The following is a 14,401-nucleotide window of genomic DNA, read 5'->3' on the forward strand; positions in this document are numbered from 1 at the left end:
CTGATGCTGCTTGGCCTGCTGTGTTCATCCAGCTCTACACCTTGTTATCTCAGATTCTCCAGCATCTGCAGTTCCTACTACCCCATCAGGATTTAATGTGTTTCTATGAGGTCCCCTCCCATCATTCTTCTAAATTCCAGCGAAAATAAGCCCAGTCGATCCAGTCTTTCCTCATGTCAGTCCTGCCATCCAGGGAGTCAGTCTGGTGAACCTTTGCTGGACTCCCTCAATAGCAAGAATGTCCTTCCTCAGACCAGGAGACCAAAACTGCACACAATACTCCATGCATCTATCTGTCCAGCCCCGTTAGAATTGTATACATTTCAATCAGACCCCCTCTCATTCTTCTAAACTGTAGTGAATACAAACTCAGGTGAGCCAATCTTTCCATATAGGTCAGTGCTGCCATCTCTGGTATCTGCCCAGTGAATATTTGGTTCACTGCTTCCATGGCAAGTATGTCCCCTCTGAGGTAGGGAGAATAAAACTGCACATTATAAAAGTGAAGTGGTAATTTTGAGATAGGAGCAGCATATTCCTAGTTTTCTTTCTCCTTAAAGGACTACACCATTAAACATTACTAGCAATTAATTAGCGTTTTGATGTAATGGAGTAAGTTTATCAAAATGCCATTGATGTAAGAACAGATAAACAGAGGATTGTAAATTATACTAAATGTTACATGACTAACCAAAACTCCAAAACTGAGCTTGAGAAGTGCAACCATTTCACAACCTGGAAGGCACATACCTTGTGGTGAATTCAAATATTTAAAATTCCACTGTTACAGAGGATGAGCCACCTCTGCTTACACAGTGTGTGGATCTTGGAAGAGGTTTCCCTGTATTTACAGGGTCATATTCAAAGCATGACTTCACAAATATAAAACAATTCTGAAAATATGTCCAGTTGAACAGACCACCAGCTAAATTCATTACACAGTTCCTACTTAATATAATGGATTCCAATCACAATTTGTGGTTCTCGTATCATCTCTTTCTCCACTCTTCAGTTTTATCACAGTTCCAAACAAGTTCCTCCTCCATACTTATGTATTTAGCTGCATGGAGCCAAATCAATCTGCAAGTTAAATATCATCGCAAATCTCTCAGCGATTTGAAGGACAGTGTAAATGGAACAAACAACTGGATGACGTGCTGTGAATACATGTCCATGCCATTAAAGATGCAAAGATGTTTACTGTCCTCCTCAGAAAGTATTTTCTTTTGAAGGTTCTTACACTGGGAAACACGTAAAGAGAGGGAAAACAAAAGTCCAAGTTTAGCCTAGCACTGAAATACTGAAGATCAACAGATGACCTGCTTCACAATGCAGCCTGATATGGCCAGGGTGGCTGAGTGCGCATTTTGATGAGGTAGCTAGTAATAGTCAGCTACTTGCACTAAATAGGGCTTCAGTCTCAAAATGAATCATCTGTACAGCTCTCAAGTTACCCTGGAGCTTGTCCTTCTAGCAGGGGAGGATCATCACGGTTGGTGTTCAAATCCTGGTCTTACTTCTCCTTTTGCGTCATTTTTTTCATGAAGAAACAGGAATCGATTTGTGAGTGGATAGTCAAAAGAAAGATGCTTATGTGTGCGTCTTATGCAATGCTAAGAGGGGGAGGAAGTAAGATGTAAGCAGGCTTGGGTAGTTTTGAAAAAAATGTAAGCAGCTGGAGTACAAAACAATGAAGGAGTCAGCAGAATATTACTTTATGCTGCAAAGGCTTCTCCAAGTGAGAACGGAGTTCTGCCAGTGCTTGCTGTGAAGGGAACAAGCAAGAAGTGGGCGTCATTTGCACTGAGGATGAGAGGGCGCTCTTGTATCGATTATTGAAGGATGTGATCCAGTGAAAGAAATCACATGGGGGAAGAGTGATGGAGAAATGGAGAGCTGTACTCATCTGCGCTGCTTTTGTCAATTAATTGGAACATTTCCTGCACAGAATTGAGGCTTCAGGGGTAATGTTCCTGGAGCTGAAGATTTCAGCCACCCCTCTCCAGGTGAGGTGTATGTCAATTATTACAATCATCTGAAAGAGTACATCTCTGCTTTCCCTTACCTCTTCCACAGAGACCTCCAGGGAGGCTTCAGAGCCCTTAGGGACTTGCTGTAACAGATCTTACCATACCAATCTCACAGAACAATCTGCCAGATGGGAATGAAACCTTGCTTTCAGAAATGCATTTCCGCTTTAAATAGGCCTCTGGGGGCTCCCTTGAAATTACAACCAGAAAACGGGTAGGCTTCTTTCCCATTGCTGATGTGATCTGTTGGAAAGCCCTCCAGTCAGATGTTAATGATCCCTAGAATTAAAATACCTGTTATTCATGACTGTTTTTAACTTGTACTATGTTTTTACAGGGTCAGATTTTTAGTGATTTGTCAATTATTCTCCAGAATTCTGATCTTTGTATGTATGATACACATGACTCATTTTGTAACTTTGTAAGACTTTTGTATTAATATGAAGCATATGTAACAGTCATTCAGAGTGCACAATTTAAGCTTGAGCTATGCCTTGATCTCCTTAAATTCAATACATGCTATTCCTCTCTTTCCCTGTTTCCAAAACATGGTGATACTTAACTCTATAATTTATATTTTGCATGCATGGCAGCCAATTTTCTTTACCAACGGTTGTCATTGTTGCCACCATGCTAATTTTTGTGGCTTTTTGCAGGAAGAGTATTTTTCAAACAATATTGGCACACAGACTTTTACTGGATTACAAGAAAAATGTCTCGTCTCACATGATTGGTAAAGTATTTTTATTGAAAAATAAAATGCTTTGCTGGGGAGACCTGCTTTGGTCACTGAATGTGGCAACATCAAGAAGAACAGTCAAAAAGAATTGCCTACAAACAGAACAATCTTTCTACTGCAAAAATAGTGAAATAGGATTTTGGCCAGAGTCATAAATATTAGAGTTTTTCTCCATTCATGAAGAGTGGTAAAAGAAGGATAGACCCACCTCTGAACAGACAAATACTTAGAAATAATGGAATGATGATATCATCCAGAAATACTGTCATTTCTGCCATCACTGCGTCAGATGTTACTCAAATTGCATAAGGTGAATTTTTCTCTCCTGGTGAATTGGAGAAATAGGGATAAATGATGGGGTGGGTAAAAATATTATGAGTAAAGTAGAGGTGAAGTATGTTGTCCACTCCAATCTCCTCATCTTCTTTTCCATCGTCAGTGACTCAAGTAGAGGAGGAGAAATTGTGATTTTAGAATTTTATACAAACAGCTGGATCACACAAAAAAAATTATTAGTTTCCATGCTTGAGGTAAGATCTGAAAGCCTTGCATCTGGTTGGATACTGATGGTCACTTGCTCTTTAACATCTCTAACTATGAGAGATTTGATGGCTTGTCTCCCGAAGATTGTAGGGTGTTTCTTCTTCTTGTGAGTGGCATTTTGCTGTCAACTATGTGTAACTGGTGATTCCCAGTTTTAGAGTGAATGGCTTCCTGTGAAGGGAGATAAAACAAATAGGGGCATGATTTCAACATTGTAAGTGGGCACAGTTACTTTATATGACAACTTCATTTATCACTCAATAGTTGGGCTTGTAATCTACACAGCAGGGATGTTCGTGGATTTGTTCATGTCTGTTCCTTCATCGTTACAACAAAGAACAGAATATCACAGCTAAACAACATAAGGCTGGTACAGCTTTAAATTGGCTGCAAGGAATGTTCACTGGAAATAGGTACTTTACTTTTGCTCCTCGGTTGACCTTGTTAAATTCCTTCATGTCTCCCAAAGGAGTCTAGAGGGCTGGCATTCTGGAACAAATGACCAAAAAGACAGACTTGTGTTCATGTAGCACCTTTCACAATCACAAAGCACAAAGTTTGCAGTCAATATTATACTTTTGAAATTAAGTCACTGATATGACAAAGGAAATGTAGCCACTAATTTGTACACAGAAATCTCCCACAAACCACATTGTGATAACAACTAGATGAACTGTTAATGTGATGTTGATTCTGGGATAAATTTTGATCAGGGTTCTGGTCTTCTAGTAGTGTAGTAAACCAGTGTAAAATAAAAGGGAGTGACTGCTGCTAGTCGTATTAGCGTTCATGTGTAGAATTCTGTACATTGATGAGGGAATCTCCACCATGAATGTTCTAGGATTTCTATGTAGCACCACCAAAGTCTCAGAATCATAGGATTCTGTTCCACATTACACAACTTCCCTACCACATAAAGAAGCATACCCATAAATTTGTTCTCATCTGTTGGTCAAGTGGGAAATCTTGCTTGAAGAACTCTCTCCAGATAGAACGAGTCTTAAGGTAGAATTTAATCAGCATAACTCTGACTTAAGCCCTATCTTGTTAATATTTGTAGCATAAGGTGGACCAATATACTATCATCACCATTGGTAGCTGATGCCAATCCATTCCTTTGTGCTATGTTATTCCATCCCAATTCTGAGTAAACACAGGACACAGTTGAAATAAACTCCCAGTCTGTTTTATTCAACTTATTACCGTGAGAATGTGTACTTGTTCAGTTTGATTCATCCCAGTTCTCACCATGTATAGTACGTACCTATTAATATCTGACTTTGTGCTACATCTAATGAATTTCCCAGAGCAGGAACTGGAGGAAGACCTAAGTTCACACGAGGAGGAAACTTTTAAATAATTAGTAATGGGTGTGAGAGATGACAAGTTTAGAGATGAGATAGCAAAGATTTGATAAAGTCTAGTTAAGCTCATCAAATGTGGTATCAGCTTCAAATGCTTCCTAAAGTTACAGTCAAAATGATGCTTTAAGTCACGTCACATGAGTGATTTTAAACAAAAAGTCACCGTGTGCACAATTAAATATATTCTTCTGTGTTTAACCTCATAGGAAATGCTTTGGATGAAGAAACCAACCACTCCAGGGATCACCTGGCTTCTTCCATATTCACAACTGCTGCCACACCTTTGGGATCCACAACCACGGCTATGTACACCCCAGTTCCATCACAGCATCTCAACTATTCCAGCACCAGCTCAGAGAAAACCACTCACAAGGAAGTAGATGGTAAGTTACAATGAGTCTGAATTTGGAAAATTCAGAAGAATGAGCATGAAGATCTGGGGGTGGAAGGCATGAAAAGTATCATTCCTGTGTGGAAGATGGAGAAATACCTACTCCTGACAAAGAGCTGAGAATTTAAAGGCCTGAAGTTGCAAATAGATTGGAGCTATAGAATGAAAAAGCACAGACCCTGCTTCTTTCCTTCTTGTGATCCATTCTGCTGTCACTTTAAGATCTGATTCCCAGACCTTCAATGCAGCACTAGCAGCAGAGTTGAATATGTATGTTCAATGGTTTGGGATGAATTAGGATTTAACTGCTGTTGTTTAGCTATCATCAATTACAATTGTGTAGTTCAAGGATAGATTAAACAAATTTTCAACATTAATGTTGTTTAAGTGATTAATTATCTGCTAAATCTTAAAGGATTGCAGGAGTATCATTATGGGCTGTTATTTTCTCTTGACCACTAAAAAAATTGCTTTTCAAGGATCGAACATTTCAAAAATGTGCAATCTAGGCAATTTTTGATAACACAATTAAGGCAGAAATACGACTCATCTATTTTAATCACAACAACCAGGTTTCACGGGTTTCACACAAATTCCAGCATAAGACTTATTTGACACTCATCGGTGTGAAATCGGCTACTTCACTCATTATTATGGTGGCTGATTGTGAGTGTGAACATCTTCTAAAGTTTAGAGAGGGAGCTTTGTCCTGCATCAAACTGCAAGGAGTCCCTGGTTTGCGAATGGGTTCTGTCTAAATTCCATTCGCAAGTTGATTTGTACGAAGTTAGAACACAATGCAAGACGATGTAAAGCAGCTCTTCGTATATACAGGAAATGTTTGTATGTCAGATCTTTAAAATTGCAGCCCTGTATGGGATCACATTCAAAAGCACAAGCATTAGTAAGCTGGACATTTGTAATTCAGGGAGCCCCTGTATCCTAACTTTGACCACGCAGCAATTTGAATTTCCAGTTCTCTTCCACTGCCAGGACTTCTGCTTGCTATTCTGCCTTACATGTCACCCATTCTCAAATTCTCAGTGTGTTTTCTTTACAGATACTGGGTATATGACCCATTTTCCATTTTGTCTGGCCTTCTGTTTCATTGGTAGGAATATTTTTGTAACTCCGTTGACACTTCATCAGGAATGCAGGCTGTTTCAGCCAAGAATTGCTGATTTTGTTTTTTCCAATAGGAGTATTGTAGCGGGGGCAAAGAAATGAGAATAGTGTCAATGACTCTAAAGGGAACTGGCAGGATACCAGGTGGCTATTATAGTTCCCCTTGTCCTGGTTCTTCCAATAACAACCTGTAACAGCTTACCACACTTCTGGAGTAACTTGATTTCTAGAAGAAAAGGTGTACAGACTTGAGAGAAAAATTCTCATCCTCTTAATCTGGTTTATAACAGCAGTTTCTTTCCAGTCCCATGAAATTCAGTGTCTGAATTGCATTGTGTTCCATCTCTCAGCATGAACTTCCTTCCCTTTAATCGGCACAAAAATGCTTCTTCAACAACAGATGTTTTTATAGGTTTTCATGGAATTTTATCATGTTGTGGAACAATACTGAACAATTACTTTGTCAGCCTGTACTTCACAGATCTGCAAATGTGGAAGAAAATGAAAATCCTTTGTCCAAAGTCAAATCCATAGTTGTTGATAGGAGTCCCCTTGTTTGGATGGTTTAAAATGCAGTAATATCTATTATTCATGTGTTTCCAGTCATTTATTAAGAGTAACAAATTCTGGCATCTAATTTCTACATGGTGTTGATTAATGTCATATAAGTTGCAAATAAATAAATTAATAGCATCTAATTTTTCAGTTCTGTCACCTAATTAGTGATTAACAAACACATGACAACACACAGTAAATTGTTACTAAATGGATGCTACTGTTTCTACTCACTCAGAAGGCAATCAATATAGATGATAGTCCCTACTATGTACTTGCAGCCTGTGCCTTCCCAAAAAGGTCTACGTATATTGTGTAAGTCAAAGGTCAAAGTTATAGTTCTACTATAGGGTCTGTTTCACCAGCTTCTCATTTGCAATTCTCTTTCTCCCCTGCAGTGGCTTTGTCTTTTTGACAAAGTCTAAGATAGCATCTGTGGGCTTCTAACTCTCTAAATGTCTTTCTGTATCTTGGTGATTGCATGTTGTAGATAGTCAGCATTGAAGGTGAAGGGAGTGTGCGGAGTGGGGGAAGGGAACACAAATTTGCCAGGTTTGCTGTATACAAATTTGGACATTGTTGCAGGGGCCACCAACAGTCAAGCAGGCTTCTTAAAAGGCCAACCTTGGTTTTTTGGGACTTTTCCAGACTTCAGCCCTCAAATTTCTCTATCTCCAACTAATAACCCATGCTCTGTCTATGCCAGATCATTCCACCCCATGCTCCTACCCACTCTCAATGGCCCTTCATAACATCTATTCCAACCATAGCCCTATCCAATGGTACCTTATAGCCCCATGCCGACTTATTGCCAGCTTATGCCAACTCACTCACTCCCCTTTGCTGTTCTATCCTCCACACCACTCATGCAAAATCTACCATGGGCAGACATCATGACCAATGTTCAGATCAAGTGAATTTCTAAATATCTATTGTAACCTTTAGTAGATTAAGAGAAAACTCTTAATCATGAATGCCCATTCAAAACATTTAAGTCACATTGGCTCCCACATCACAAATAGAAGCAAATCAATAAGACAGACCTGTGCTCTTAACATTACATTACAGATGGGTTATTCTTTAAATAATGTCTTTGACGTGTCAAACTGTGAACTTTGCCTCCTATCCCCACCTACTGAGATAGTTCTAGGTTCAAATTAGCCAATCGTGAATAAATACATCATGATAACCTTTGGAGTAATGTAACCAAACAACAATTGTAACGCTAGAAATTTTAAAAATTAAATTATTCTCATTTGATAACGGCAATACTTTTAAAAAGAATTTTTGCAGGGCTTCACAGCTGAGTGTTTTTTTTAAATGCAAACTGACACAAGCAGGCTGTTTATTAAAAAGTTAAAGGGCTCAGTATTTAATTAATTTCAGTGCTTAACAGTTCTGCCAACCTTATCCACCCTTCAAATACATTTGTAACTCTGCTAAGAATGTTTAATTCTCTCACCATGGTTTACAGACCTTATTAAAATGAAAGTATGCCTGTCTGAAACAGCATTACATTTAAGCATCTCTGCTGAATTTGGAGCCCATTCCCAAAATCTGTCCCCCTTTTCCCCCCTACTGGCCAAAATGAGATCTGTTTGAAAAGGAGGCAGGACTTCAAGATCCAGATCTTGCCTGCCACAAAGTCTCCCTGACTCTGTGAAAATCTGTGTCTTGATTGAAAAGCACACTCAGTTCATCGATGCAGTGTTTCCCATGAGCACCATATTAAACAAGGTGTGGTGGGGGTCAGGGGTGGGGGGTATTCTTGAGATTTCAGAGGTGGTGGATATGTCCAGCTACCTTATTCAAACATAAAATGAACTTCTCACTCGTGCCATTAAACAGGGCATAAATTTCTCTCTAGAGTCTCAGTAGCTGGCAATAGTTTCTGCTCCCAAATTACTTGTTCTTTATGCTAAATGTAAATTAAGCAAATTGATCATCAGTTGTAGAATAATAATTTGAAATATTGTCTGTTGTAAGCAACGTCTCATTTTATACAATGTTGCAATCCTCATTGAGCGGTCAAGTGCGCAAGTTTACTATAAGTTGGTAGGATCTTGAAATGGTATGAGAGGGTTTCCCCTTTGTCTCTATTGTTAAGAAGTTAGATTTTTCTTTACACATCCCATTATGAAATAGTTGAGAACTATCGCCTGTGTGCTGCTAAATGAAATATTGATTTCAATGCTGTTTTAGTAAAGCTTTTCTGATAAAGTCAAAATACCACTGTTGCTGTAAATCTGAAACAAATGCAGAGAATGCTAGAGAGACTCAACAGGTCTGGCGCCATTTATGGAGAGAGAAACAGAGTTAACATTTCGAGACTGGTATGCATCTTCTTCAGAGCTACCAGCTCTGAAGGACTGTCATATCTGATTCAATACATTAACTTTGTTCTTTCTGTCCATAGGTGCTGCCAGGCCAGCTTTGATTGTGTTTGTTGATAGTCAATACAGTGGATATGGCAACAAAGCAAAATGATCAAGAAGCATATTTAAAACTACTGGTTCTGGTAGAATTAAACTTAGTGATAGTCAGAAAGGTCAGAAATTAGATGACACCAGGTTATATAGTCCAACAGGTTTATTTGAAATCACAAGCTTTCAGAGCATTGCCCCTTCCATATCATGGATACTCGTAAAGTCAAACCTACTAGTAGATTTCCTCACGTTTCCTGTTCATAGAATCCCTACAGTGTGGAAACAGGCCGTTCAGTCCAACAAGTCCACACTGACTCTCTGAAGAGCATCCCACCCAGACTCTCATCCCTCCTACGCTATCCCTGCATTTCCCATGGTTAATCCAACTAACCTACAAATCCCTGGACACTATGGGCAATTTAGCATGGTCAATCTACCTAACCTGCACATCTTTGGACCGTGTGAGGAAACCAGAGCACCCAGAGTAAACCCACACAGGCACAGGGAGAATGTGCAAATTCCACACAGAAGGTCACCCAAGGCTAGGATTGAACCCAGGTCCCTGAAGCTGTGAGGCAGCAGTGCTAACTACTGAGCCACTGTGCTGCCTTTTTTTTTTGTATTGGTTCATTTCTAAATTATCCAACACGACCTGAAAGATTTGATTTTAATGAGGCAGTTCAGATTTAAGGATAGAGATGAATCCAAACCTGATGACAATTATTAACTGCTGCCATTTTCAACAGTTGTCTTGAAAAGTGAATTTTCACATACAATACTGAAGGGCAACAGAATTCGTTGGCTGATGCAGCAATATTTTATATAGTTATGTTTATAGATTTTATATTTCCTAGACTTTTATTTGACACAATGATGAATAGATTTCATTGTTGCTGCAAATAAGGTTCAGCTTGAACAGAAGGAGAATTGTACCTCTGTTAAGATTTTCCAGTTGGAGCAGCATTAACTCTTGCATGACTGAGAATCTACAATGGGAAATATATATTAAAACCTCAATTTTAATTTACATTTATTATTGATTTTTAATTTGTATATATCAAAATTTTCATTGTGTTTCACATGCAAATATGTACCACTGTACTTGTTTCTGTAGGTTGTATCAATCATATATGGACATATTAAAGGAATCTATTCCAAAAGGGTATTTTATCTTGTGGCAGCAGTGGTAATTTGAATGATTAAAGATTTAAAAGGGCAACACAAATAAAATCACTTATTTAATGATTGCAGCACCATTTGTACAAAATATTATTTTTAAAATTAATACAAAGGGTATGGGCATCACAGGGCATGGCAACTTACTTTTTATTTGTTCGAGAGATGTGGCATTTTTGACTAGGTCGGTATTTATTGCCCATCCCTAATCCCTGGACAGGTGAATTAGGTTCTTGACTCTAGCAGTCTGTGTGGTGATAGCATTCCTACAGTGTTTCAGTAAGAAACTTGAAGATTTTGACTCAGCAATGAAGAAGGAAAGGCAATTTAGTAACAGGTCAGGAACAGAATCTGCTGGTCATGGTGTGCCTGTTGCCCTGTCCTTCCACCTTGTGGAGTTTGTAGATTTGGAATGGGGTATCCAAAAATCCTTGGTGAGTTGTTGAAGTGCATCATATACACAGTGCCCACATGAATGTATTAAGTAGTAGATAGAGTACCATCAGGTGAGCTGCTTCGTTCTGAATGCTTGAGTGTTATTGGGTCTGCACTATTGTACAGAACGTTTGGTTAGGCTAGAGATAGCGTACTGTATGCAGCTCTTTAGAGCAGAGATGGCTGCGGGGGGACCTGATTGAGTTGTATAAGATTATACAGGACATTGGACAGGGTGGGTTGGAAGCAGTTGTTCTCCTTAGTTGAAGGGTCAATAACAAGGTGGTATAATTTTCAGTTGAGGACCAGAAGGTTTAGAAGGGAATTGCAGATTTTCTTTTTACCCAGAGGATGGTGGGAACCTGGTATGCACTGCCTGGATGGGTAGTTGTGGGGGGTAACCACACAACCTTTAAAATGAGCGTGAATGAGCACTTGAAATGCCATAACATTCAAGGCTATGGACCAAGTCCTGAAAAGCACCATTAGTGTAGATAGATCAGTGCAGACTTGCTGAGCTGATCCATACACTACCATACATCTGAGCGGAATGCGGTATGCTATGTGCAGGGGAACTTGACGGTAGTGATGTTTCCTTGAAATTATGTGAAACACTGGTAGAATTTGTAAAGACAGGAACAGTCAAACTAACATTTATGAAGTAGCTAATGTTGATTCAACATACTGTAGCTATAGTCCACTGACTGTTCAGGTCACGCAAACTCTGTCCTATTTCACAGTGGCTTTTCAAGCAAATTACAATGTCTGGCTAAAGTTGAGTCATAGTCATAGAGTCATTGAAATATACAGCACAGAAAAAGGCCCTTCTTCAGCTGAGCAAAAGACAACCACCTAATTACTCTAATCCCAAAAATAAATTTAAAGCATAAACCTAGTGCTCTGGATTACTAGAGTAGTGATAGCACCACTGCACCATCTTACCTAATACCTTGTGTATCTTGTGTTTTGCTGTAGCTGTGCCCATCACCTCTTGGCTTGTGTCTTGTAGATAGTGTATGGCCTTTGATATATCAAGAGCCTCTCTCCTGCTTTTTAGCCACACTGTTAATACGTTTGGTCCAGTGAGGTGCCTGATCATTGCTGACTCCTCAAGTTATGATGATGTGGGATCTCGCAATAATGACACAGTTGAAGATTAGTGGGAAATGGTTAACATTTCTTAGCCTTTATCTAGCATTTATGTCGTGTTAATGTTGCCCAATAGTTGTCACAGACTGGTCTAGGTTAATATAGCTTGCTTCGTTCTTGAAAGTGCTTCTTCTAAGTGAAACAATATATCAACAGTAATATCCATTGTGCCTTAGGGATACTTGAATATTTATTCCATCTGAATCTGCCACCATTAATCCCCTAAAGTCCTTAAGGAGTGCACATTCCTGTTTCTCATATCTTGCCTCACTGCACCAGAACCGTGTAAATAGCTTTGTTGCTGGACCAATGCGATGTTAGTTTTATAATCTCTGTGGTGGCTTGGTCTCAGCAGTGAAGCCAGGACTTTCAAATGTAATGTTCCAGCTATTTTAACCTTGCCAAGGGTTCTTTCACTCTACCACCAAACAAGTGTATAGATTCAAAGGACAGTTTTGACAATCAGCCTGAACGTTAGGCAATTGCTCATTTCATCAGACAAGATAATTGCCTGAAATTGGAATAGACATTAACTGATGGTTCCAAGTGTTGTGACATGTCAATTGAAACTGAAGTCCAGTTGATTATGTTTTTCAACTGAGAACTTGGAAGATTTCTGCAAAGATTTTGCAACATTAGCAATGATCTTCTGGAAAGTTTCAGTGTAGCTCTGGCTGAAGAACAGAGTTGTGTTTTTTTTAAAACACGATTTGCATATAACTTATTTATGTTGGCTTTATTGTCAGAAAATTGTTACGTAACTGAATATTACTGAGATTCTCAGGAAAGTTTGTTGTTAAGTTATGTTGATATGACTGTTGTAGATTGAGAAAATTCTAACCAATTTTTGTAACTATTTTCCTGTCTTTTTTAATATCAATTTTACATGAAGTTACTAATCTGGGAAAGAATGCTATAGCACACTGTAACAAAACTAACTAGTGAAAACATTGAGTGGAATCTTACAGGGATCTGAGAAACGTGAACTAAAGTGAGATTTGTGGCAGAATCCAACAAGAAGCCCAGTGAGGTACATATCAACATTAGGAACATCTCACTCCATCCTATAGGCTTTTCAAAAGTGGCGTAGTGAGTTTCTCAATAGGCAGCGATGAGATGCCAATTTAGGGACATTGTTACTTGTTAAACATCTTGTTGATGGCTCAACTTGCCTCATTAATATTCAGCTTTCTACCTTAGCAAACTCACCAATTAAGCTAAACATCAAGTTGATGAACTGGTGAACTGAGCTTTCCATTGGCTCTGAATGACCTCTGAATGTTGCACACTGGGCAACAACATCTCAGAACATGCTTGATGGACACCAGCCACACACATACACTCCATGCCCATGGACGTTGCAGATGCCAATGTGCCAACTTCTAAAACCCCTCATGGCATATTCCCGATCCACTTACAGGACACTTTTGCATATCAACAACAAAAACAGAAATTTCTGGATAGGCTCAGCAGTTTTGGCAGCATCTGTGGAGAGAAAGCAGAATTTCAAGTCCAGTGACCCTTCCTCAGAACTGAAGGCAGCTAGGAAAAAGCTTTTATTCAGAAGATAAGGTGGTGGCGAGGGGTAAGGAGTAAATGATACATGGAGATGAAGTCCAAGGAGAGAGAAAAACAGTCGGACAGATGAAGGAGTGGATAACGATCAGCCTGAGAGAATGAATAAAAACAAAGCTGCTGGAAAAGTCAGCAGGTCTGGCAGCATCTGTGGAGGAGAAAACAGAGTTAACGTTTCGGGTCTAGTGACCCTTCCTCACTCACTTTGATCCTACCTGGATGGTCACAGCATCCAGCCTTGCCTTGCTTCTCAACCAGAGATGCCAGGCTCACAATATTGCTGTATTGCTATGCCATTTAGCACAGACACAAAGGAAGGAAGCTTGTCATGATGGGCAGTAGACCTCATCAAGCCAATGAAGATAGCCCTTGCTCAGGGAATCCAGTACATTAAGTCAGAGACAGTGTCTGATATCAGTCCAGGGGTTTGGACACAGTCAGTCAGAGTTAGTATCCTCTCTTCATAAGGGGTGAAGAGCTGAATGTTGGAAAGCTGAACACCTTACCTGACCCTTTCTGCCCTATTGCGGGTTGTTTTCAGTAGGTATTATGGGAGATGAAACTGGATGGCACACAGTTGTTATTTTTGGGGGAGGTGGGATGAGTTCCCAAGAGAATGAAAGCTCAGCACAGAGGGCATGCAGGGTGAGTACTGTTAAGAGTTGGAGTGGGTGACAGTGAGAGAGGGAGGACATTGCAGATAATACTGGAAGTGGTATAACATGAGCATTGGTGGGAGGTGGGTACAGTAGCAGAGATAAAGTGAGTTTGAGATATTGGAGAGAAAATTATGGCACTTATGTTGGTGAAAGGGAAAGGTTATTGACCTTCTTCCTATACTGGCTGAGACTGCTTTAATTTAGGTGGCAGTCTTCGATCAGGTTGGCATGGTC

General features: G+C 39.5%; 2 protein-coding genes across 2 annotated transcripts in view; one reads left to right on the forward strand and one right to left on the reverse strand.

Moving 5' to 3' along the window:
• The window catches only part of nup210 (nucleoporin 210), a 116,772-nt gene extending 115,238 nt beyond the window's left edge, over positions 1 to 1,534 (reverse strand). Inside the window, exon 1 of the mRNA XM_048606719.1 lies at positions 1,518 to 1,534. Within this exon, the coding sequence (XP_048462676.1) occupies positions 1,518 to 1,534 (17 nt within the window). The remainder of the gene's footprint in view (positions 1 to 1,517) is intronic.
• A 440-nt stretch (positions 1,535 to 1,974) lies between these two features.
• fbln2 (fibulin 2) overlaps positions 1,975 to 14,401 on the forward strand; it is a 392,772-nt gene continuing 380,345 nt past the window's right edge. The window contains exons 1-2 of the mRNA XM_048606751.1: positions 1,975 to 2,006; positions 4,883 to 5,059. Of these exons, the coding sequence (XP_048462708.1) occupies positions 4,981 to 5,059 (79 nt within the window). The 5' untranslated portion in view covers positions 1,975 to 2,006; positions 4,883 to 4,980. The remainder of the gene's footprint in view (positions 2,007 to 4,882; positions 5,060 to 14,401) is intronic.

Source organism: Rhincodon typus, chromosome 16 (genome assembly GCF_021869965.1).
Source record: "Rhincodon typus isolate 14 chromosome 16, sRhiTyp1.1, whole genome shotgun sequence".
NCBI lineage: Eukaryota > Metazoa > Chordata > Chondrichthyes > Orectolobiformes > Rhincodontidae > Rhincodon > Rhincodon typus.